Source organism: Esox lucius, chromosome 14, assembly GCF_011004845.1.
Source record: "Esox lucius isolate fEsoLuc1 chromosome 14, fEsoLuc1.pri, whole genome shotgun sequence".
Classification (NCBI taxonomy): Eukaryota; Metazoa; Chordata; class Actinopteri; order Esociformes; family Esocidae; genus Esox; species Esox lucius.
Window position 1 is genome coordinate 29797403 of NC_047582.1, and position 27455 is coordinate 29824857.

Genomic DNA, 27455 nt, shown 5'->3' on the forward strand with positions numbered 1-27455 from the left:
TGTTGCGTCCACAGTGTTTTGGTGGGGCAGGTTCCTTTCCTGTCAAACAATCCCCTTTTATATCACTTCTAAGGAAAAACTGAAAGGGGATAAAGGGATGAATTGAAACAAACCCGTGCTGCTGTATTTGTTCAGTGGGTCTTCCTCCAGCGGTCAGAATAACTCCCCCTTCACAGGCTTTGGTACTCTTGAATCAGGAGTGTGTGAGGTGGGGTAGGCTACTGGTTAGCTCACCTGACCAGCAACTGAAAGGTTGCTAGATTGAAATCCATGATCCGGCGAACAGAATGAAAACTCCCTAAGCAAGTTAACTTTAATTGTCCCCAAGTTAATGGGCTTGAGGGTGTGTTCTCCGTCATACTTGCCAGGTAAAAGAAGGATAAACGAAAGCAGAAAAAACGCTGCTGTACCAGTGTTTGAATGAATCCCAGCTAAAGGAGCAGATAATCGTATGAATGCAGACATCATGCTCACAACCCGTGTACAGTAAGTATGAATAATTTGAAGTTGTTGTAATTTAACACTTTGTTTAATTACATTTTGATGTTAGTGGTAGTCACCAAATCAGTATTTTTGGAATTTGTTAATGTAAATTAATACTTAGCTATTTGATCCAGTTGAATCTGAGAATCTCTATTGTATCCATTTAACCCTCTTTATACACACAAGAATCAGTCACACAATAACGCCTGCAGTCAAAAAAAGTATAACAATAAAAAAACAAAACTACCTAACACAAGCAGACACAAATAATTATAGGCTAGCAGGAATTAAAGTTTTGCAGTTTATTCAACTTCTGTGGGCCAAAAAAATTTAGTTGGTTTTAACTTCTGAAGCTAACCATTTCCACATAAACTTCTAACCATGTTCTCATTTTATAATCTAAAATACAAATAAAAGTGATTTCTGTAAGGATATCCAATCATGATTTTAGTTTCTTTACTAATTCATAAACAACTGAAACAAACTGTAAATGCAATGTTCATTCAGTTAGATACTTGCTCTTCCCTCAGTATGGAAACACCTCTGCCACAACCCAGCAATTGTAGCTTAGGTGTACCAGTAAAAGGGGGAAGGTGTTGGATGGGATGATTTGTTGGTAGACTAAGCTGATCAATGTGTATGCTGGGAATACTTCACAAATGTGTTATTGGCTTATGTTTCAACAGATCCTTCTAAGCATGTGTGTTTCACAAAGATGATGCACATCCATTTTGATGGTTTATGTTTCTGGATGTGTGTGGGAAACATCTCACAGTCATATTCACACATTCAAGAGTCCCAGAGGCAGCAAGCACATCTACTTATGAAAAGCCTGTCCATACAGCTGTTGACTTTACAGTAGATTTTCAAGTTTCCCTATCCTGGAATATATATGGTCAAACCAGAGGTGCTTGATCTCTGTGAAACCCCGAAAAGTCTGGCAGAACAGTCTGTGAAAATATTGAGATTTGTTCACCCAAGTGAGCGTCGTGCATCAGGGTCATAAAGTCATCGGATGTGAAAGTGTAGCACACCTCAACGCCAGCACAGTTCTACTTAGTGAAGCTTTGCCCATAGGGGTTTACCCCTCTGCCAATAGGCAGTCACTGAAAATGTAAATATGCAAATCACACCTCTCATGGCCATCTGCCCCATGGCTATAAAAGAGGTTCTCACACTCCGCTCAGTCTCCCTTTTTACTTCATGAGAAAGATTTAATTATGCAGTCTATGGTGATTTCTACAAAGCCAAAGATGGCTTCACCACTGTCGACCACTGGAGTGGTCCCTGCTAACCCGGCACCCTGGCCGCCGGCTTCCCTGTCGGCATGCCGGTGTAGCAAGCTGGACACGGCGGTCAACATGCACACACTGTGCTGTGCGTGTTTGGGACCGCTGCATGCTCGCGACGGCGTCAAAGAGGAGCCTGTGTGCATCGCCTGCGCCGTCCTCCCTTTACAGGATGGACATGCGGATGAGGATGGACATGCTGGCGTACTTTGCTGAGGAGGTCCCTTTCGCTGACATCCTCTCTCTCCTCTCTGAGGAGGAGGACCCCCGAAGGACAGGAACGCCGACCCCCTTGCCGTGAAGGAGGACTTCTTCGCTGCCATCTCCGCTGCTGCCCAGCGCCTGCGCATCGCGATGCCGGTGCCCACACCGGAGGAGGGGGAGGATCTCTTTGAGGCCGCCCGCTGGATGTGGGCTCGCTGCCCGACGCCGACTGCTGTTCCGGAGGTTCCTTCTCTGCGCGAGTACACAGAGGAAGCGTGGGGGGCCCCCTTCATGACCCGAGGCACGGTTAAGTCTCACCTCGCTTTCACCACGGTTAAGTCTCACCTCCGCCCCTGGAGGCCACCCTGGCTACTTCCCTGGTCCCTGGCTCCAAAAGAAGGACAGGGAGGAGCATATCTGGCTGGGTCCCTTCTGCTGGTTCCTGCTTCCTCTTCGGCGTCTGCTGGCCCCCCTGAGGCTTCGGGTTCACAGAGACCCGGGGGTTGGCAACATCGCCGTGCCAGGTCTGCGGGCACACTGGTGCAGCGTGAGGGAAGGGAGCCCCCCGAGGTCGTCCCGTCCTCCTCCTCCTTCCCGCCGGCAGAACGAGGGAGGCCGGAAGGTCCCTTTGTCCAAGAGGCGCCGTACCTGACTCTTTGGGTGGGAGTGTCCCTCGGACGCTTCCCCACTCTGTGCGTTTGGTGGGGAGTTTCTCTGTATTGGTAAATAAATCTATGTGCGCACCTTATTTATCAGGGAAAGAGCCTTCATTGCAGATGGCTGTTGCATGCCTGGGTAGGTTTGACGAGTGGTCTTCCAGCCCTCGGTCTCGGACTGGGGGCAGTGGTCTCCGACTCCATGCGTGGGGTTCCCATGGGCAGATTGTCGGTTCGGGTCCCGGTGTTTACGGATTTGACGCACATGCATTTATTAATTATTCCAATTAATAATATTTCCCCCGGCACAGCCAGAGGAGGACTGATCACCCCTCTGATTTGATTTATACGTAAACAGGCAGGGTGGGAACAGGCAGGGTGCACAGGTGCACCTCAGGTCTCTGAGGGCTCTTCACATTCCTGGGAGCTCAATGTGGGCGCGGACTTGCTGTCTCGTGGAGGTCCCTGGGAAGACAAGTGGCGTCTTCATCCCGACATTTTAGTGGATCTGTTCACGTCCCGGGAGGGTTTTCTCTTCGTGCGCAGGACAGGCCACCGTTGGGCGTGGACGCGTTGGCTCACCAGCCGTGGCCGAGAGTACTGCTGTACGCGTTTCCCCCTCTCCAGTGTATTCTCCCTGTCGTGTCTCGGGTGCGGACGGAGGGGATGTCGCTCATCCTGATCGCCCCTTTTCGCCCGGGTGCCCTCTGGTTTGCGGCGGCGGCTCAGAAGGCGGTGGGGACGCCACGGCCGATCCCTTACCGCCACGGGGTGTCGAAACAGGCGTTCCCTGTGTTGTTGCCAGCCATTACTGGCCTGGCTCCTGAGAGGGCCAGGGTGTTGCAGTGAAAACTGACCGAGGAGGTAGTAGCGACCATTCAGGGTGCGAGGGCGGCCTCCACATCGGCTAGTTATGCTGGCCGTTGGAGGATGTTTGCCAGCTGGTGTGAGGACGCGGGGGTTGACCCCCTTTGTTGTGACGTGGGCAGTGTCCTGTCATTCCTGCAGTCTGTTTGATCAGCAAAGATCCCCTGGCACGCTCAAAGTGTACGCGTGTGCGATCTCAGCATGTCGTGAAGGGTTCAATGGAGTGTCTGTGTTCAGTCATCCCTTGGTAAAATGTTTTCTGTCTGGGTCCGGCGATGGCAACAGGGCTGTGCTGCTCCCTAATCCGGCCTTTCTGCCTAAGGTGATCAAGGCATTGTTTAGATCCATGAAGATGATGTTGTGTTTTCTCCCCCTCCCCATGCGGAAACGAGGGAGGAGAGGTTGCATCGTCTGTGCCTGGTGCGCGCTTTGGCACAGTATGTGCAGCGCACCACCACAGTGCGGGCCGCGCCCCAGCTCTATGTGTGTCACGGTGGCCCCAAGGTGGGCCAGCCATTGTCGAAAACAGCGTCTGCCTCACTGGTTGTGTGAGGCGATTGATCCGGCCTACGTGTCACGTGGCACTCCTACGCCTAGGGGGTCTGGGGCACGCTCCACGCGTGGGGTGGCGGCTTTGGCCACCCTGTTCAGGAGCGTGGGGGTGGAGGACATTTGCACTGCTGCGTCTTGGGCTTTTGTCCGGTTTTACTTGGCATAGCTGTGGGTACGCTGGCTCTCTCTGTGCTCAGTGTGGCTGTGGCAGGAGTGTGAGAGCCGGATGGGCTGCATTTGACGTGGTTCCGTACGATGTGCCGGTTTGCCTGTGCGGCTTCTTGGTCGGACGGTCGCATTGTGTGCGCTTGAGCGTCTGCTTGTGCGCTGAGTCTGTGTCGGTGCCGTGTGTGCATTCGTTTGGGGCTGTTTGTCAGTGCGCAAACGTATGTGCCAATGGTTGAGCGGGATGGAAGCGGCTCGGTGGTGTGGTTGGTATTCCATGCCTGAGCCGTCCTGTTGGGCACTTGTCTTGTTGGTGAGGTTGGTGACCGGCAGGGAGTACATCTTGGGCTCATTTGCTTTGCCCTAAACCAACAAGAGCGAAGCCCCTATGGGCAAAGCTTCACGAAGTTGAACGATAGTTACTTTGATAACTCCAGTTTTATGAGTGGAGCGTCACCCATAGGGTTCATGCCCTGACCGGTCTCTGACTGCTTTTCTGGTGAAGAAAGGTATGTCGGGAGACTGAGCAGAGTGTGAGAACCTCTTTTATAGCCATTGGGCAGATGTCCATGAGAGGAGTGATTTGCATATTAACATTTTCAGTGACTGCCCATTGGCAGAGGGGTTAAACCAATTGGAGTGAAGCCCCTATAGGCGACGCTCTACTCATAAAACTGGAGTTACCAAAGTTACTATCATAACGTTCATACTAACACAGGGAGATTTCACAGAAATCATCACTATGTTGGTGGCCAAAACAAATGTATCACCTTTGTTCATACTTTTAACATAGGCAAATAGTTTACGACACGGTCAAATTGAGTCTTCTCAAAAAGGTGTTTGCATCAAGCGGATGAGCATTATCAAGCCTTATGGTATGGTCGGATGATGTGAAGCTAACAGAAGCGAGCCAATAACAAAAACCTGGGTGGTTCTCCTTTGGTTTGCTTTACATCCCTCACTTATGGCTAGCCAATGGAACCAATCCATTTCATCCAAGTTACATGAAAGTCTTTTATCCAGTGTTAAATAATTAGCTTTTATTGATTTGAAACAAAAACAATCAAGCACAGTCAGAACGATTAACCAAATATATAACATACCAGAGGTCATAGTCAGATTTGAGGTAAGTTGACATAACATGGTTTTCGGACACTGGTTGTACAAGTGGTGCTGTTGAACCAAAAACGTCCCCCAAAATGGTGTTCTATATCATGTTTGTGCCCTATGTAATCAAAACCAATCGCTTTTGAACTTGGAATTTCATGGCTAACTGAGTGATTCTACCTTATGTTCATATAAACGTCAGATTACACATTCAGCCCAAAATGTGAGGTTTAAAGAAATAAAGCTTGTTATTTGCTTGTTAAGTCCCAGACTGCTTCGTTAAGTCGAAGCATGTTGTCTACTTATCTCAAGTCTGAATCAAGACCCATGTGATTGAACCAGAAAAACAGACAATAAAGATCACATGATTACTGTGTCTAGATAACACAGTACAATCCAGGAAATCGGTGCTCTACTTAAAGGAGCAATCAGCAGTAGAAACTGTAACAAAGCCATGTCCCTGCCACTGTTTCTGTAAAAAGCTGCGGAATGGGTTACCAGGGCAATGGCCCAAACATAATGTCTTCATGGGGGAATGGGATTCCGAAGTCTATGAAAGACTGGATATCAATTCCCAATTCCCAAAACAGCATCTCAGAAGAAACCTTTATTGTGAAATGCATGTTTAATGTATAAAAACAGTTGTGGTGATTGTCTTATTAAATGGATAAGCTGTAGATGGTTATTTTCTTAAAGTTCATTTTAGTATAGGCCATTGCCATTTGTGTAGCCACGTCAAAAACTCATACCCAGACAATGGCAATGGTGTGCAACACACACATGCACCCATTCACACAAACACACACACACACACACACACCAGCTAAAGATACATTAATAAACTGTTTTGCAGAACCACAAGTCATAGCTTTTAACAGTAACATTGAATGTGTTGTGTTTAATGGCGGCATCCAAATGATTAAGATTTCATGTATTATACATTACTTACTGTATAACATGTACATTTTTCATTTTAATTCATCACATTGATCATGTATCTACAGGGTGAGAGAGAGCGTGAGAGAAGTAAAGAGACCGTTTTATAAAATGTTCAAATTGACTCCATTGAAATTCAGAATTCAGTTGCACTTTTAATTTAAAGTATTCAACATTGTAGTAGTAGAACATTTGATTGACTATGTCCTCACACCTAGTGAAATTCTGGGTATGTGAGAATGTACTTGGCATATAAAGGAGATTCTGATTCCTCAGTGTTTGGATGTAATGAACTATGTTGTTAAACTAGGAATAAATAAAAAGCAATTAAAGTCCAGTGTTTTCAATAGTTAATAACTACACCAATATATTGAACAAAGTAAGCTACTGGAAATAGACACAATATTTTGTTTGCAAAACAAACAAATGGGTATATTAAGCATTACTTTACTTTTGTTTTTCATGGGCAGTCCTGATTCAATCTCTTGTTTCTAATAGGCTAAGTGAAAACCTCACACATAATCTGAGCACAAAATTGATCTGTTCTCGCATACTCAGTCAATGACACATCGGCACATTTTCACAAATTAGTTTGCATGTCGCACACTACTTTTTCAAAGTCACTTCAGTTCAGCAACTTCATCAGCGTGAATTAATTGGTAGATTGTCAAGCTATCTTTTGAAAGTAGCTTCCCCAACTCTGCTTTTCTTTACCTTGTTGAGTATGTCATTGTCCCTTAGTTTGTGTGTGTGTGTATGTGTGTGTGTGTGTGTATGTGTATGTGTGTGTGTGTGTGTGTGTGTGTGTGTTTGTGTGTGTGTATTGTGTGCCGTCAGGAAATGGTGAGTATGTGGGAGTACTACACGGTACGTCTCTTTCATTCCAACCCTTCCCGCTCCTCGCTGCTGTATCCTCTACACACACACACACATACACACACGCACACACACATACGCACGTGCCCAAAGATATACACACAGATATACACACACAGACATGTTCTCCCTTTCTCCCTAAAGTTTGGCAAAGCCCCACTCGCAGGCTACATACTTGCACAAATCCAGCACATTTCTACTTGATCAGTTCAAAAAGGGAATCACAAAGATGTTGTCAAAATTAATTTCACACCTGTGTGTGTGTGTGTGTGTGTGTGTGAGTGTGTGTGAGTGTGTCTCCATGCACATGTGCCCTATGACCTTTTTGTAGAAATGACTTCATAACCGGTGATAGCAGGATCCTGGATGACAAACGTGGAGCCACACTGCAAGTCACCTCTATTGAGAATTAAATTGCTTTCTCTCCACCATCGGTCCCCTCTCCCTCTCTGTCTCCCTCCCTCTCTCTCCTCCCTCTCTCCCTCCCTCCCACCTTCTCTCTCCTGTTCCTTCTCCCTAGCCTTGGCACTATTGCCTTTGTGTGTCTGTATCGGCCCATTCACCACAGACACACACTTAGTCTCTGTTGTTTTTCTATTAGAATATCTCCCTGTAGATTCTCAGTGTTCGAACAGAAACAAATCTAAGGCAACAATTAAAAAATTCAGCCAGTAAAATCACAAGATCTTTAAAATACAGACATGTCCAAAGAAAACAACAAAGGTGAAAGTGAAAACCGTGAAATGTTCAGGGTAGAAGATAAATATGTGTCTCTGTTAAAGGAGTCAGTCTTTTTACAATATTTGAGAATAGACTGCCAGTGCTAGACACAAATTAGGAACTTTTTTTTATCGAAAAACAACACTGTCAGTGTGGTTGCATCAACCTAGCTGCTAGCATAAGTCACTATAGGCTACATTAGCATGCTAAATGTAAACATAGCATAGGTTCATTCAAGTGAGCCATGACCAGCTGACAATGTTTTATGATTGTCATTGGCTGATTTACTGTTATCTTCCACAATGAATGAACCAGAATGAAGTGTATTTAGAAGCACATTACCATTTATTAACTTGAAAGTAATAAATGACGCTTGGTAGCATAATAGTTCTTGATAAACTTGGTTTTAAATTAATCAAGTTAATCAGTAGCTTGGAATCCATAGGGAATAAAGGTGTAATTGGAATTAATGATGTATGTTGAAATGTCTTCACTAATCTCAGTGCATCTCTGTACAATGCTTTTAATGTACCATTGCCTGAATATAAACTACAGATAAATGAGTTGTCTAACACTGAATAACACCATACTGAATAATGTGTCTTCAAATGTACATGTAAATCACATTTCAGTCTATGGAGGGGGTAGGCAAATCAACTCAGTGCATCTCTCCACCCGCAAATCAGATCTTTGTGGTGTACTTAAAGATGCATTCCAGGATATACGTCCACTGGTTTCAAAAGTGGTTCTGTCGAACCGAAACGGCTCCCCCAAAAACATTGACAATGTCATGTGAGTGTCGATACGTGCACCACATCACCAAAAGCACATCCTTTCCAAACTGGGAATTTCATGGCTAACTGAGGTATGATAGTGATTCTAATTATAGGTTATGCACATATAAACAACACATTACACATCCAGCCCAAAATGGGAGGTTTTAAAACACTGCTTGTCATTCGCAGAATACTGCATCTTTAAAATGCAACTTGTCCGGGTTTTGGGCATACCGCTCTAGTGAGGTTTGAAGTTTGGACTGGCTCGGCATGGACTGGGATCTCCATCGGTCACTGATGATTTGGGAGTGGGGGGGGGGGGGGATATTTTTCTCATTTTTTTTCTCACTGTTTTAAGACTTGGTCTCTCTACTGACTACCACACACCTCCTCGCCCTGGTCAACACACACACAAACACACACATACACACACACACACACACACACACACTGACACACAAGCACGCGGTATCGTCAAGTGCACGCCCTTTTGGCGTGTAACATCTCAATGAGCAGGTTGTTGCAGGGCACCTCTCCGCTCAGGTGCTTGTAGCACAGGTAGTCTTCGGCCTGCGCCGACAGGGCCCTGAGTTCCGGCATGCGGAGCAGCAGTTGGCTGAACTTGTCCAGGTACTGGGGGTAGGCGCACAGCGTGTACTCCAGCAGAGCCCCGTTGACTTGCTCCTGGACACCCTCCACGAACGCCTGGTTCTCCAGCAGCTTCACGTCTGAGGGAGGAGAGAGAGACAAGGATGAATCCCGACTGGCTGAATGCCGGGGAATACCAGACCGCACAACGGCATGACAAAGCACTTCATGGCTTCCGGCTACGTCGATAACGGCTTGTAGTAGCTGTGAGGAATCTTGTGGTTTGAGTAAATACTCCACAATGTGTCATTCCTAAGGACAGGGCTTAACTGTGGTATATTGGCCATACACCACACCCATTGTGCCTCATTGCTTAAGTATGACTATACCAGTTTGCAAGGATTTTGAGGGCTAAGATACAGCATTTTCTAAATGTTAGGACGACAGTATGTAAAGTTGTCCTGGAAACATGGGGACCTTTGATAGGACCTTGTCCTTGCTTGTTTCTATGTGCTTTAGAGCATCTCAAGCATTGTTACAACTGTTTGCATCCAATGCGACGACAATGCTGGTTAACATAAGTGTGCTCATGTGGGCTGCTGTACAAGCCACATAAAAGCATAGCTCCGTTACTAGCTTCACTATGAGAGGGACAATAGCTAGCCATCTTCTCAGATAAGCTCCTTTCCAGGGGCTCAGCAAAGGAGCGCCAAGGGGGGGAGACACTCACAACTGAACCCAATGTAGTCTATAATATTTTCATTACGGCTCAAAGGTGAAGCGAAGATTTCACCTACAAAACAGGACTGAGGAAGAAAGGGCTTAAAGAATGCTACCCGACAGAGAGGGAGATTAGGATAGAGGCAGAGAGAGATGGAGGCAAAGAGAGAGGGAGGCAAAGAGAGAGGAAGAGAGGGAGAGAGGGAGAGAGGGTGAGAGGGAGAAAGAAAAAGAGACAAGAGGAAGGGAGAGACGGATACAGGGAGGCAAACACACACAAGCCTCTCAGAGTCCACACAAGCATCCACACTCAGCGCAAACGCCGAGGCCCTCTCAAGCACACTCATTATTAAAAGCAGCTTTTGTTCAGGGTGGGCTAGCACTAAATTGGTACCGCTTCGGGGGAATGTAGACGATAAAATGCAATTTTCCCATCTACCGAGCGCGGCGGATTCTGGTCGCGTGTCTGTCTGGAGAAAGAGCCATGTGGGGGTCAATCCATTAGGCCTCCATTGAGTGTGGTGTGCAGCAAGAGCGACGCTCGTTCCCTTTGTAAACATAGTCCATTCAGGAGGGCCTGATTCGAATTAAGCCCATTACCTGTGCAGAGCACCACAGCATTTAGACTAATCATTTAGATAAAGGGGAGAATCTGTCAACAGGCTTAAATCTCACCCTATCAACATGACGTCTTTCTTTTGACAAATTAATTGCATTGGATCAAATTCAAATTGAAGAAATTGCTGGTTATGTTTCGAAATGTGATGAATTGAGGTGAGGTTAAAAAGTCAATTTGGGTCATTTGATACCAATAAGAAATTGGAATCTCATTTTAGACACATGTTATTAATCGATTTGAAAGATTATCCAATAGTGCTTAATTAATCCACATTCTGGACATTAATCATATCTACTATTTTTACCAAATGAATATGAAAAAAAAACAATAAACCATATTGTTTGTCAGAAGCATCTGAAGATGCACTTTAAATCAGGTTTGTTTTGACGTGTCTTAATGTTTTCAGTGCTTATGTGGATGCCTTTGATTTGTTTCGAGGGTGCCGACAACCCATGGCTGTGCTCTGTAAATGGATCTGCAACTCACACAGAGTCTGAAAGGGATGAAGAACTCGAAGAATTCTGATATTAATTTAATCATGGATACATAAACACGTACATCTTGAAAGCCTTTGAATTTTGCTAAATGTTTTTTAAACCTGCTATTTTGGGCTGGATGTGTTGGGCTGGATGTTGTTTATATATGCATTATCTATTAATAGAATCACTCTCATACTTCAGTTAAAGTTGAAATTCCGAATTTGAAAAGGGAGTGGTTTTGAAGACTTATAGCACGGTGTCATCACATGCATGGAATATTATATCTTTTTCAGGGACTCATTTGGCTCAACAGCGATATTTACAACCAGTGGCCAGAAATCCCAGAATGCATCTTTAACCCTTTAGGTTTAGGATGATCCAGTTCCACAGTAAGAAACGTGCATAAACATGTTACGTCTTTATGTTCAGTTTGAAAGAATTCACTAGCTTAGTAAGCAGTTGGATGTAGACAAAGGTCTCTAACTTTATACTTGACAGTGATATCCACATGTTCATCTGAATGGGATTCACTAGCTAGTTTGTAAACAACACCTTGAAGAACTATACCTCAAAGAACCACACCCCTGACTGTCTAGGGTGGCAGTTGGCCTAGTGGTTAAAGTGTTAATGCTGACAATTTGAAAGACTTGTGCCCTTGAGCAAGGAACTTAAACCCAATTGCCCCTGTCTGACTCTGGATAAATCAATACAGTTTAAAAGTACTATTGGTTATGGGGTTATCCAGCAGGTTCCCCTCTTCTCTGACTCACCAGGGTTGAAGAGGATGAGGAACTTGAAGCAGGCGATTTCTCTTCGGTCAACCTGTAGAGTCTGTAGTTTCTGCACTAGCTCCTGTCCTCTTTGCACCAGGCTGGTGAGAGTGGGTCCTGCCTGGGATACTATGGAAGCCATCTCAATCTAGACCACAAGGAACATCATTTCAACAAAGTGGTCTGTAGTCCTTAAAGGTGTAATCAGTGACATGCATTAACCATTATGAACCGCTACCAAGGTGAGTGTGTCATGGTCCATGTTCTCACCTCCTGCCCAGTGACCAGAACCACACTTCCCTCCTTGCCCTGTTGGACCTGCCTGGAGATGAAGTCCAACACCAGCAGCTCGCTCCAGCAGTTGTGAAGCAGCTTCATTTGATCTCCTACCTGAGAGAGGAGGCGAAGGGATTTGTATCCATTCAAACGCACCAGCCAGGAGATTCCGGGCATTTCTAGATAGGAAGCTGTCAAACGTCAAAATGTCAACCCCGCCAAAAGGGGACGAAGGACACCCAGAGGACCATGACAGTTGTTATCTTTTTATCCGCATGTCCGACTGATTTGTCTCATGTAGTGGGGTTATGTAGTGGGGTTACATCTATTATAAAGCTCATGGGAAAAATCTGAACGCTCAGCTCATGTGTTCATCGGCTACAGTATTTGCGGTGTGAAAATAGGCACATGGCGGTAAGAACTTTGGCTTTACAAAGTAAGGTGGAGACTCACCTCCACCCACGCAAATGTGTAGCAACCACCCGGGCAACACATGGCATGGGCAGGGTTAGGGCGTTCCCAGGCTACGTAGACAGGTTAACCAAACAAGGTGGATGCCATCTCTGTAAAATCATTGAAAGTGTCTCCCTACATCATTCTTATTGTACAGAAAATATTTATAATAAGACAGAGAACTGTGGTCGTATGCAGTTAGTGGAGCAGTCGAGCTAGGGATGATTCATTTTTTTGCCTATTGTGTTTTTGCTCAGGTAAATGCCACAAATTGCAGAATTAAAAAAATAGCTACACAGTACTGACTAAAATAAACATCCATGGCAGTGAATGCTGTTTAGCAACCACCAAACTCATTAAATGATGTGACTGCGAGCTTGGTTGTTTGACATACTTCAACATTCTTTAAATTCAGTTATGTCTATCATCTCATGTAAATGCGCTAGGCAATCACAGAAACATGTCAACATCACCAGGAGATACCTACATACTGCGTGGGAAATGTAAATATCACAAATAGATACAGAAAGGTGACAAATAAAAGGAAAAAGAAACACATAAAGGCATGTTCACACTGTACCTTAGGTTAGGGCTAAGACAGCCCAGGGCTTAGCGCAATGCAGTGTAAATACGCAGAAAGTGTCTCAGGGTGGTGTTGGATCTCCACCAGCCGTCAGAACAGCTTCAATGCATCTTGGTATAGACTCTACTGGAACTTGGTATAGTCTCTGGGACCTTACTAAAGAGACTGAATACCATTCTTCACAAGAGACAATCCCTCATTGGGGCTTTTGATTATGCTGATGGTGGTGGAGAGAGCAGTCAACCACGTCGGCCCAAAATCTCCCACGGTTGTTCAATTGGGTTGAGATCTGGTGACTGCCAAAGCCTTAGCATATGATTCACATCATTTTCATACTGGTCAAACCATTCGGTGATCCCTGTGTGCCCTGCTCAGTGTTTTTATAAATGCCACGCAGCATGATAGGGTGTTGATTGCTTAATTGTATCATGCAGTACAACCTGTATGGAAGCATCAGCATTTATGTTCCTCCACTCTTTTGTTCAGGTTTTTCCTTTAATTTGTCTTACCAACACAGTGTTCACGAACAGAACCCATCTGGGAACACTTTTTCTGTTTGCCACTGGGTTTTCTGTTGCCATGGCGAATGGACGCTGTTTAGCACAATCTCACGGCGAGGTCAAATTTTCATTACATTTGTGGTCGTTTTTCCAACAGCAGATTTTAGGGGTCAACACAAATACCCAAACGTGCTATACACACTCCAAGAACAACAAACCATGAGCAGAAAATAATGTGAATGCCACAAGCATTCTGAATATAGTGGACACCTCAATGACAGTGGACTGTGGAATCCTACTTCTGTTTCCCAGCCACTGAAAACCTCGAGTACCTTGGACATTTTATGGGTTTTCTTGCCACTCAACCTGTAGACGGGCGGTCAGTCACCCATAAGTACCGACTAAATAAGAGATGTCCCTGAACCAGATGTTGCTGTGAATATTGAGTCATTCCGGAATAACATGCACACAGTACATTATGCTTATGTCCAAACTCTAAAGAACACGTATAGCCACATTTATTTATAGTGTGAAAGTATTTTAGCATTAATATACAGAACAACATATTCTATACAAATGGTTCACAACTAAATTTCTACTGAATAATTGTGGCAAAGCCATCAAACTAATTTGTTGAACACTAAAATGTGTTAAATGTTGCCCCCTCTCCGCCCACTCCCCACACATCCCAGCAAAAATACAAAAATAGGACCTAACTTTGAAATAGAGAGCCCTGGTGGAAAAAGGCTGAGAACCCCTGCTTACTACTTTAGTCAGACACACTGAGACCCAGCTTAGCTCAAACAGCTGTGCCAATTCTAATGTTCACCTGGCTATCCCCATCTCTGACCTTCCAGATGCCAAGTCATAATTTGAATTTGTTGTTGCATGAATTTTTCAGAACAGAAGGAAATTCTAACTCAGTGCTTCTAAAGTTTGTATTTTCCACAATCAAATTTGATCAGCCCGGAATAATAATGTATCACAAGATTTCCACTAAAATAATCCACAAAATACATAACAGTGACTATTTCCTGATGATGCAGGATAATTTTTTCTCCTGTGTTAAATTGGCTCTAATTACGATCTGGTACCTGTAGCATGCCATTCTAGAAGGCAATTACACCCAGTAAATGAGGTGGAAGTCAATTCCGGAAGCCTTTTCTACTGTAAGGGGATTGACACACACCTGTCCAACACAGACACAATGACACAATGACATGGAAACTCCCTGTCAACACGTCGTGAAGAGAGTGAATAGGCTAATGTATACCACATCCACCAACACACAGACATACGCGCGCAAACACAGACACACACAAATACAATATGTGCACACTGTAAACCATAAATATAAACAGAGAGGGAAAACACAGCTTAGTACTGGTATGAAATACGGATGGCAACACAAGTCCAGGTATTGCCCAGTGATAGCAGCATATCACTAGCATAGCACGGCAAGTTTTGAGTTTGCACAAAATCTAATACCCCTATGTAAAAAGAAGGCTACAGATCGAGTATACCTCACCCAGATTATCTAAATCATATGATCATCTAAATCAGCGCAAGGTCATAATCAATGTAAGCATACACATATCAAAAACACCTAAATGAAACATGAAGTTTCAAGTTGCAATTTGATCTGTATATTTGTTAACAGGACCAAAGTAACTCTCTTTTCTGCAAGTCCAATGAGTGCAGGAAGTTTAAAAGAATGCATCTTGGAAATAGTTTTCAACATTCAAGCTTTAAACAATTAAACTCTAAATACAATATAAATGAAAATATTATTGAGTAAAATTAAGCATAATATTGTTGCTGTTGCATGCTAACGTTTCTGTTTGTTGAACATTTGTTGATGGTATTATTAACTACAGTACATCTACAGATGGAAATTGAGACTCTCAAATTAAAGTTTACCACAGTGTTTTGTTCAAACTATCATACAAGTTATCATATTAATATGGCCACTCACAATAACCATAGTAATGTGCGCATATACAGCGCCTTCAGAAAGTATTAAGACCCGTTTACTTCCTCCATATTTCGTTATAGACTTAATAAATATTTATTGAATATATATTTTTTGCCATTAATCTACACACAATTCCCGATAATGACGAAGCGAAAATAGGTTTTCAGAAATCTGTGCCAATATATTGAAAATGTATAACTGAATCATAAGTATTCACACCCTGACCATAACCCAACAACAAAAAGCCCAATCCAACAGAGCTTCAGAGTTTCTCTGCAGATCTGGGAGAACCTACCCGAGGGGAAATCATCTGTGCAGAAGCCCCTCAATAAGGCCTTTATGATAAAGTAGCTAGACAGAAGCCATCCCGAGTACAAGGAGTATGACACGCCATCTGAAGGACTGCGAGAGCATGAGGAGAAAGATTATCTGGTCAGATGAGACCAAAATCGAATTACTGATCCTGAATAACAAGCTCTACGTCTGGCAAAACCAAGTTAGCACTTTAATCTCAATGCCGTCCGTACGGTGAAGCATGGTGGGGGGTGCATCCGGCTGAGCGGATGCTTCTCAGCAATTGAGACTGGGAGACTGGTCATGACTGATGGAAGGTCGAACAGAGCAAAATACAGAGGTCCGTGAAGAAAACTTAAACCAGAGTGCACAGGACTTCAGACGGGTGAAAATGCATCTTTCAGCATGACCACGGCCCACTGACAGTGCTGTGAATGTCCTTGAGTGGCCCAGCCAAAGCCTGGACTTGAACCCCATTGACAATTCTGTTCATGTCCTTGAGTGGCCCAGCCAAAACCAGATCGCAGTTCACTGACGCTCCTCATCCACTTTGACAAAGCTTGAGAGGATCTACACAGAAGAAAGGTGGAAACTGCTCAAATCCGGGTGTGCAAAGTTAAGGTAGGTAAGCCCAAGAACTCTCTAAGCCGTAATCGCTATTAAAGCTGTTGAAACTGAATAAAGGGTCTGAATATTTACATGCAATATTTATTTCAGTTTTTGTGGTACATTTTTAGAAATGTGGTACACATTTCTAAAAATGCATTTTGGCTTTTTCTTTATGGGGTGTTATGTGTAGATTGTGTGTGTGTGTGTGTCCATGCATAGTGCTCTCGACTAATCTGCAGCCGTAGGATGATGCAGAGGATGATGGTGAGGATGATGATGAGGATGATGGTGAGGATGATGATGAGGATGATGGTGAGAATGATGCAGAGGATGATGGTGAGGATGATAGTGAGGATGATGATGAGAATGATTCAGAGGATGATGGTGAGGATGATGATGAGGATGATGGTGCGAATAATGCAGAGGGTGATGGTGAGGATGAGGGTGAGAAGGAATGCAGAGGATGATGGTGAGGATGATGGTGAGAATGATGCAGAGGATGATGCAGAGGATGATGGTAAGCATGAAGGTGAGCATGATGGTGAGGATGAGGGTGAGGATGATGCAGAGGATGATGGTGAGCATGAAGGTGAGGATGAGGGTGAGAATGATGCAGAGGATGATGCAGAGGATGATGGTGGGGATGATGGTGAGCATGATGGGGAGCATGATGGTGAGGATGAGGGTGAGGGTGAGGATGATGCAGAGGATGATGGTGAGCATGAAGGTGAGGATGAGGGTGAGAATGATGCAGAGGATGATGGTGGGGATGATGGTGAGCATGATGGGGAGCATGATGGTGAGGATGATGGTGAGCATGATGGTGAGGATGATGGTGAGGATGATGGTGAGCATGATGGTGAGGATGACGGTGAGGAGGTTAATGTGTTGTCAGACACAGGTGGCAGGTGTGTAGATTATGCAGCAGCAGGTGGACGGACTGAGCGTAACAGGATGAAATAAACCAGCATTTTTCATAGCTGACAGTCTGTTGTGGTTTGGCATATTGGGATTCATGGGGATAATAAAAAAGCTCAATTTCCATGCAATTCATTACATACATTGACCATAAATTGGGCAAAAGACATATTTTATATACGCCATGATGTAGTGATACTGTAATAAACAGTGATTGCTTGGGGCAGTGACTGGACAGCATAAACCAATATTAAAATGATTAGTAACACATTACAATCAGATAATACGCCTTTCACAGGTGATTTAATAGCATGTGCTCGTCTTGCATGAAAAACCTTTCAGATGTCTAGCTGCAGGCCGTGTGCTGATAAGAAGAAAAAATAGGAAGACAAATAACATTCACTTTTGGAAACATTGAAGTGGATTTGTAACAATTTGTCTAGGCACCAAAAAGCTGTGAAAGCTCTAAACACAAAACGCAATCTGTTACAAAAACTGTCCATCCCTTTGTATGGAAAATCCAAACACATTAACTAGACAAACTGGGGCAGACATTCCACTCTTATCAGCAGCACGGAATGCCTTCAGCACCAGCATAAACGTAACCAGGGACTTCTTGGCAAATAGATCTGTTGTTCACAGTCCGATGGTTTTATGTCCTATAGCAATCCTCCTACTGAAAGCGAAAGTTTACTTTGGCTACAAGTATCTTGCGTTGAAGCTTTTCCCAAAAGACAACGGAGTTTGTTCTTTAAACCCTGATTTTGTTGTCATTTACTGTATAGATACACATTTAATTTAGTATAGTTTAATACAGTTTTAAATTTTACACAGTAATACATTTTGTATTTTCAGTTTCAACCATGAACAGAAAGCCTTTTCCAAAAGGTTGAAACTAAGTAAGGAACACAAAATTGTTAATTATTCAAGTATTAATAAACACAAAGATTCCCCCAAAAATTGACATGTTGAACCAATAGCTTGCCAAGCTGCTATAGTACTTTTCTAAACCTTATCAGACCAAACAATGCTTCCATTGTGGGAAAAATATCAAAACTAGGGAGACGGTATCTCTCAAAACAGCACTTTCAAGAGGTCCATTTCCTTCACATCAGCATAAAACTCAAGTGTTTTATTTTAGGACAGATGAACTTGACCTCGACCTCACTGGGTTAAATCACTGAAAGAAAACAAGACCCCTTTCCCCTTTACGATGAGATGAGGTGAGTGTTCACTCTAACCGTTCATCAACATCGGTCACACACACAAGCCAGTGAAACATCTCCCAGGATTAAGCGATGCCTCAAACATTTAAAATGAAGTGCATAAAGGATCTCTCCGATAGTGTTCTTCTGAAAAACAGTGTTCCAGGCTGCCTCTCAGGACGGCCAAGCAGCGTATTTACTTGTGAAAATCTCTTCCAGCTAAGAATGGACAGAGGTCATTCCTCTGTGAATAGCGTTGGACGACATACGCAGAGTAAGAGAGTAAGACATGGTCTACAGAACCGCACTGAAACGATCGCCCTCTGCCCTCTTTCCCAGCTCCTATCCTCAGCATGTGAACTGAATGGCAGTGCCCACAAAGCCTGTGCGGCTAACAAACTAGCACGCATCCCGGGCTCAAGTAGCTACATCAAGTCAGAGCATCAGACTCTTCCGTGCTGTTAGTCATAACCCCAGGTCACGCCTGGCCAGAAATTGTCTTGAGGAAAGCATAGCGGCAGGGGCAGCGGTTTAAGCTAAGTCGATTAGCCATTCACCTCATAGTAGCATTACAGAGAGTGAAAATCAATGGGTTAGCCTGGATAAACACTCACCCATAGTGTAACTTACAATTCCCTATTGCGTAAAATAGTTCTCAGAATAGTATGCACAGTGCAGTATAATACAAACAGCAATATTTTCTGTCACTGTGGAGACGTGTAAGAAACGTGTGACAACAAGTGACCTGTAACTAATGTATCAGTATGGGTGACACAAGACCTCATTGAATGACTGTCACCGCTGCCCTGGCTAACGCTAACCTATCAACTGTGCTCTGTGGAATACCCCGTGCCCTGGGTGTGGTGGCTGAAGTTCGAGCTGTCTGTCAGTCGTCACCGCGTGGATGTACTTCCTCGCCTGCACCTGTCATCGTCTTCTCATCACGGCGGACAGACTGTGCGGTAGGAAGTCCCAAATAAACAGCAGAGAAATGTGTGAGAGATCTATGCGTTGGGTTCATGTGAACGGGGGGGGGGGGGGGGGGGGGGGGGGGGGGGGGGGGGGGGGGGGGGGGGGGGGAGGGGGGGGGGGGGGGGGGGGGGGGGGGGGGGGGGGGGGGGGGGGGGGGGGTGGGAGGAGTTCGTCCCAATTGATCCCTCCAATGCCAATTAACCTCCTGATACAGTAACATACAGCGCATCTAATAACGGGCCATACTAAAACATTATATAATCTTTGTGTTGTGTTTCTCTCCGAAATACAGGCAATCTGGCCCACTCCTCAGTTTGTCTTTGAGGTGAATAATTAACGTTGAATTGCCACAATACAACAGACTGCAGAATTTTGCTTCATCTGTACAAAAAGGATTACACCTGTAAGTATGATGAATTGCTAGAATTTCTATTGAAACTACAGGAGCATTAAAGAAATAGGCAGGTACTTTGTCCTATTTTTACATAGCATTCTGTATCCTCTGGCGTTTGAGTGAATGTGCGTAAACCTCTTTTGTATCAATACCATTACTTTCCCCTGAACCAACTGAAAGGAAGAATGGATGGCACGACATCTACGATCCAAACTATCTGACAGGAATTGGAGGTTTCCTAACAATGAACAACTCTGGTTGGTGTGATAAAGTAAAGGCTTCTGGTTCTGTACCTTGAGCTCCTTGAAGAAGATGCAGCTACGAGCCCACTCCACGATGGAGAAGAGGGTCTGGTCAGCCATGTGGCACATGAGGCCGAAGGTGCTCAGCCTCTCCTGGCCCTTGACCCCCCGGCTGCTCTGCTCCTGCTGAAGGTAGGCGGCGATCTTGCTCTGCACCTGCAGCTCGTCTGGGTCACAGCGCAAGAACTCCAACACCAGCTGAGGTACCCCGAGGATCTGTGGAGAGCCCAGCCCAGAGTAGACCTGCTCCGGGTATGTGTAACCGCCCACCACCGAGTCTGGAGAGCTTGTATATGGTCGGGATACTCTGACTTGATGGCCCGGCTGGGGAAGGAGGTGTACTGGTACTGGGGTGGTAACTGGGCAGGGGTGGGCAGTCCAGGCATTGGCAGACCCAGTGAGGGGGGTCCATAGAGGCTGCGGTCATAGTCTGTGGGGGCGATGGGAATGGGGGTGGTTTGGAGGATGCCTTTCGGGACCTGGTGAATGCCCGGGAGGCTGCCGGTGAAGGTGTAGTCTGTCTGGGGGGCCGGGGAGGGCATCGGAGGGGTGGTCTCTATCTTGAGGCCGGTGGCTCGTATCAAGGCTTTCTTCTGCTGCTTCATGGCCCGGTCGCGTTTATACATGGGGCCGAATTTATTTCTGCCTCCTCGCATGCGATCGGCCCGGACTGCTGATGGGATGAGAGCAAGGTAGAATGTCATTATTGGTTTTAGGACTCATTGGCAACATTCATGAGTTAGAGGTTTAAGTCAGCATGTAAGAGTTCTGGATGCAGAATGCGCTATACACAGACCACTGCACCTTTTTCTTTCCTTTCCAAAAAAGTTGAAAAGGAAAGTTTTGAGTGAGGAACAGAAGTGTTCAATTTACAGTGGTCTCTTAATTTTAACCCTTCCTTTTTGACTTTTTTGGAAAGGAAAGAATAAGGTGCAGTGGTCTCTTAATTTTGTCCAGAGCTGTATATATATATATATATATATATATATATATATATATATATATTGCATTCTTGACAATATCGAGCCTTGTTCTTTATGTCCTGTAATTGACACTTTTGTTTTTTTATTATTTGTAAAGTTAGTAACATATCTAATGATTTTTTATTGTTTTGCTATGTAATAGGACACATCCTGAATTAAATAATTTGAAGTTAGGGGGCTTGCATTCACAGATCTTACATGTGAACTTGTTTTCCCGATAAATTACTATGTTTTTGTACAGGCCAGTGAGCTTGATTCGAACCCACACTGAGTAGTACACAGCCGCACCAAACTAGACCAGGTTATCACATTATATTCGATGAGAACTTCAAGAAAAACCTGGTCCAAAGTTCAGTGAATGACTTAGTAATATTACTACTGTTCTAAAAGATATATTTGCCATACATTTAAGACATTTTGTAGACGCTCTTATCAAAGGAGACTCACACTCGTTTTTCATAGTGTTTTTTTTACTCGCCGCCTGTGGGAAGCCGGACTACAACCTTGGCGCGAGCACCGTGAGCTACACTAGACCATAAATATTTGTCAATGGAATTACAGGGATTTAAATCCCAATAACGGCAAAAATACATAATATACAGTTTTTCTCTCATTTCAAATGGAGATGTAAGACACCTAAATTGTAAATAATCTCATCAAGAGACACAATATATAGAAAATGCAAACCAACCAAAGAGATAGATAATATATTACTGCCATTTTATTACTAGTGGACATATATGAAAAATCTGTCTGGTAGGCGTTAAAGATTACAATTTTAAAAAAGCTGATAAAATGACATGTCAAACCAAAATACCTTAGAAATTATCCAAACATTTTTTATAAAACATATATTACCTTCCAACCGCATTCCAACATTAAGGCATTTCTGAAAACGACAAAATGGACAACGTTTCCTCTGAGTTTTATCAATTTTACAATCCTGGTTTTCTGCACACGTATACCGCTTATTATTTTGAACCGTTCTTTTGAAGAAACCCTGCGTGACAGAAGAGAAAGATCACACAAGCGTATGAACAAAATTACAATATCATGATAAACTTCAATGTTGGGAAAAAATGAATAAATGAAGCAACTAGATAGTAGTGTTAATACATAGAAATTATAACGAATTCCATTAAAGATAATTAAAAATATCTGCTTGCAACTTTAACAGCCTACAGTACCTTACAACTTTCACAAGTCAGTAGTCCGTAGTGGTAACCAGACACCTTATCTCCACAAACAGGACACAACTCTTCCAAATCGACATCATAAGTGTACTCCATTCCGTTCAACGGAACACCTGAATGCACAAATAAACAGCCCGGTGAGCCGCAGGCATCTTACAAATCACAGAAGGCTAACGGTCGCGATTCTGAAACTGGAAATATTGTCTTTTTTTCTTCTTCTTTTTTTAAAGGGAAGGGGATATTATTGGTTGCATTTTAGTTGTGTGCATTAATAAACGTCTGGGCAAAAAGGTGTTTCGTTTCAGAAAAAGAGATTAAACTCCAATCCAACCATGATTAAATTAACGTGCAGGCATGCTTATTTAGTAGAAATTAAATGCAACGATTTTACATATACAATAATCTCATGCTTGAGAATGAGGCCTACCCATCGAAATTACGCACAATTAGCAAAACGACATAATATATGCACATGAAAATCATATTTTCAATGCACTGTCAATACAATCACGCTACCAGAGTTAATCATACATGAAGTTTAATGTTGAATGATGGCTTTACCTGTTGGATCCCCTGCGTCCTTTTGGCTATTGTTGTCTTATTGTGGGCCTCTTTGGTGTCAGATCGGATGGGCATCCACCGCGAAACGTCAAAACGCGCGCTATGGCTGTAACTTAACGAAACGAATAACCCGCACGAATTGTGGAAGAGAGAGATGGAGGAAAGAACAGTTGCAGCTCCGTACACTAACTGACTATGCCTCACAGCGACCATGTGCATGTTCACCGATAGACAAGCCCTCTACATATTTACTGACTGTTAGGGGTGGATCTTGTTGGAAGACTTGTCACGCTGTCGAGCGACGGTAGAACACCCATCTGTTAGACTAGCTAAGGTAGGCCTATTGAGTGACATACAAATTCGGAGAGTGAACACGTTATAGATAACGCGAAAATATTAGTGGCTTTATAAAACTATATTTACTGTACAATACGCTTGAACAAAGAAGATCAACATCGTTGGTGTAGTTTTAGTAAAAAAAAAAAAGAAATATATATATATATATATATATATATATATATATATATAAACTATTCAATTATTGCCTACTGTTGAAACACTATTTTCGAAAAAATATTTGATTCGATTATTAGGCCCGATTTTTTGGTGCCAATGTATTTTCGCTTGACAAAACAATAATAAATATATAGCGTTTTATCACTATCGAATATGCTGCTTTTAGGCCTACAATATTAATTAATAGACATATCATGCATCTTTGTTAAAAAATACAAAATAGGAGGCGGGGCAGGAAGATTAGGTGAACGTAGGCCTGAAGTTGTAAGTTTATAGGTAGACATAATATAGCCTTTGTACTAAGACAGTTGAAACTATTTTCACACCCGCAACGTTCTCTTTTTCATCTGATGGAACATATTAGTTGGTTTAATAGTCTATATACTATTCAGTGGAAAGGACTTTATGTCAAGGACGAACAGTACATAAAAAAACGAGAAAATACGACAGATACCTTGTGCTTTTCAATTCGATGTGAAAAGTGTAATTTATCAAAAGTCCATCCCATAAATGTATTCCATAAATCTTCTGTATTGGATTGCAATACATGTGCCTATGCCTGATAATGTTATATGATACAAATTATACTTTCTGGGGCATTACCATAGGAGCTTACCATAGGCATATAAATGGTTGCATATTATCTGACTCTGATTATATGAGTATATATTGTTCTAGCTCACTACCTATAATAATTTTTTTCTATTTTGTCTTAACTTGAGTATGCAAAGTTATTGAATAGCCTATAGAATAGCCTATAGTTGGATACATTGGAACATATATTGGATATACTGGAACACTGGAGAAATTACATAAATCTACCAAAATATGTCCCAGCCTTCTAATCTGGAAATATGAATTACAATTATATTTATTTTATGTACCAAAGCTGCTATTTTTGTATTAAATATAGGGTCTCTCTCCTATCTCTTAGCGAAAGAGCTCAAGATAAGTAATGATACATGAATATTACCAAACGCACTGACCAACGAATTTTTTTCTCGAGCCGCGAACTATGGAGAAAGTGTTATAAACGTATTAGAGCGTAAATGACTAAGAATCTCACAACCGCTAAGTCCACAGAGCGAAGCCTTTAGTGATGGAACGGTAATCACTCCTCAATCTGTTGCCATACAGAGACGCCCGAACAATACCAAGTGGCTCCATATGGCAGTATTCCCAGCTCTTTGTACTTCATCAACAGAGGTGTGCTCAACACACACACATACGGTATCTCACAAAAGTGAGTACACCCCTCACATTTTTGTAAATATTTGATTATATATTTTCATATGACAACACTGAAGAAATGACACTTTGCTACAATGTAAAGTAGTGAGTGTACAGTTTGTATAACAGTGTGAATTTGCTGTCCCCTTAAAATAACACAACACACAGCCATTAATTTCTAAACCCCTGGCAACAAAAGTGATTACACCCTTAAGTGAACATTTCCAAATTGGGCCCAAAGTGTCAATATTTTGTGTGGCCACTATTATTCTCCAGCACTGCCTTAAGCCTCTTGGGCATGGAGTTCACCAGTGCTTCACAGGTTGCCACTGGAGTCCTCTTCCACTCCTCCATGATGACATCACTGTGCTGAGGGATGTTACAGACCTTGTGCTCCTCCACCTTCTCTTAGAGGATGCCCCACAGATGCTCAATAGGGTTTAGGTCTGGAGACATGCTTGGCCAGTCCTTCTTTAGCAAGGCAGTGGTCGTCTTGGAAGTGTGTTTGGGGTCGTTATCATGTTGGAATACTGCCCTACGGCCCAATCTCCAAAGGGAGGGGATCTTGCTCTGCTTCAGTATGTCACAGTACATGTTGTCATTCATGGTTCCCTCAATGAACTGTAGCTCCCCAGTGCCGGCAGCACTCATGCAGCCCCAGACCATGACACTCCCACCACCATGCTTGACTGTACAATACACACTTGTCTTTGTACTCCTCACCTGGTTGCCGTCACACACGCTTGACACCATCTGAACTAAATAGGTTTATCTTGGTCTCATCAGACCACAGGACATGGTTCCAGTAATCCAGTAATCTTAGTCTGCTTGTGCGTCATCTTTAGAAGAGGCTTCCTTCTGGGATGTCAGTCATGCAGACCAATTTGATGCAGTGTGCAGTTTATGGTCTGAACACTGACAGGCTGACCCCCCGCCACTTAAACTTCTGCAGCAATGCTGGCAGCACTCATATGTCTATTTCCCAAAGACAACCTCTGGATATGATGCTGAGCATATGCACTCAACTTCTTTGGTCAACCATGGCGAGGCCTGTTCTGAGTGGAACCTGTCCTGTTAAACCGTTGTATAGTCTTGGCCACTGTGCTGCAGCTCAGTTTCATGGTCTTGGCAATCTTCTTATAGCCTGGGCCATCTTTATGTAGAGCAACAATTCTTTTTTTCAGATTCTCAGAGAGTTCTTTGCCATGAGGTGCCATGTTGAATTTCCAGTGACCAATATGAGGGAGTGTGAGAGCGATGACAACAAATTTAACACTCCGGCTCCCCATTCACACCTGAGACCTTGTAACAGTAATGAGTCACATGACAACGGGGAGGGGAAATGGCTAATTGGGTGTACTCACTTTTGTTGCCAGCGGTTAATACATTAATGGTTGTGTGTTGAGTTATTTTGAGGGAACAGCATATTTACACTGTTATACAAGTTGTACACTCACTACTTTAAATTGTAGCAAAGTGTCTTTTCTTCAGTGTTGTCACATGAAAAGATACAATCAAATATTTGCAAAAATGTGAGGGGTGTACTCACTTTTGTGAGATACTGTACAATGAATGCAGAATCATGAGCATTTAATATCTATTAGCCTAGCAGACTGTCACTATGTTTTTGTCAATTCTGGCCTAGTTGTTGTCGCTTGTCATTTATGATCCTTTATAAAAAGGGATATTAAGAGCCATGACTGTGATTCTTGTTAAATACCAGCTTATTACTGGTAATATTAATAATGATGATATTATCATTGCCTATACTATCTTTAATTGGTCAATAACAAAGTTATGGCAGTTGTTGTTCATTTGTAATGTACACTCTCTTAACACTTCACTTCTTTATTTTCCTAATGCATCATATAAAAGCAATTGGACCTTTAACATACCTTAACCTTTTAAGGTCTGCATAGAGAGGGGGTCTGCAAAAACAAAAACAAATGTGCGTGCATTACGGGTGGGGTGTTGAGAAGGGTGAAGCTAGATATATGTCCATTTGGATGACCTGACCCCCAACTTCTCCATCCCAGAAAATAGATTATCTGATGTTTATACTCTGGGATGGATTTTGTTTTGTGCCTGTGCTGTGACTAACCGGGCAGGCCACAGAAACACTCTATCTCTCTGCTAGAGATGTATTTGTTAAATAAATAACGAAGAGATTTGTGACTGGGCCAATGTTTAGACTTGGGCCTGCGTATTTTGGTGCGTTTATGCAGGTCTTAGCACTGCAGTTTAACTCTGTTAGTGTATAATGAACACTCATTGGTGCTCAATATATACTTATTTATTAAAGTGTTGATTTACTGTATAATTGTGAGGCAAGCAGGTGCAAAAATATTAACTAAAAAAACAACCGTGTTTCATGAAACTGTATGTTGAATCAACCTTGATTGCATTTTGACGGACAACCTCACAATCTAAACCGGTTGCTGTAAAATTGTTCATTAAATCTACCTTCCTACCATTCTGTTGAGAAAATTCAATCCCATTGCTGCTGATTGCCATACAATTGAATCAAGCGCAATGTTGGCTTTCAAAGTGATGTGAAATTCCTCCTGGGATCCAGCCAGAGTGAGGATATCCAACAATTTGAATTCTGAGTCATCTGCTGCAACCTGCATTCAGAATGATTGCAAAGGTGGAGGAAATAGAGTATTGAGACTCCTTGGGTCATA

The 27455-nt window shown here is 43.2% G+C and overlaps 1 protein-coding gene across 1 annotated transcript; it reads right to left on the reverse strand.

The window, feature by feature from the left end:
• Nucleotides 1–5240: 5240 nt before the first annotated feature.
• Nucleotides 5241–23279, reverse strand: nr5a1b (nuclear receptor subfamily 5, group A, member 1b). Its single transcript, XM_010889664.4, is given in 8 exon segments — nucleotides 5241–9359; nucleotides 11808–11955; nucleotides 12078–12197; nucleotides 20280–20587; nucleotides 20590–20961; nucleotides 22130–22271; nucleotides 22459–22577; nucleotides 23026–23279. Coding segments are annotated over 7 exon segments (1446 nt in total). The 5' UTR covers nucleotides 22561–22577; nucleotides 23026–23279; the 3' UTR covers nucleotides 5241–9105.
• Nucleotides 23280–27455: the final 4176 nt, after the last annotated feature.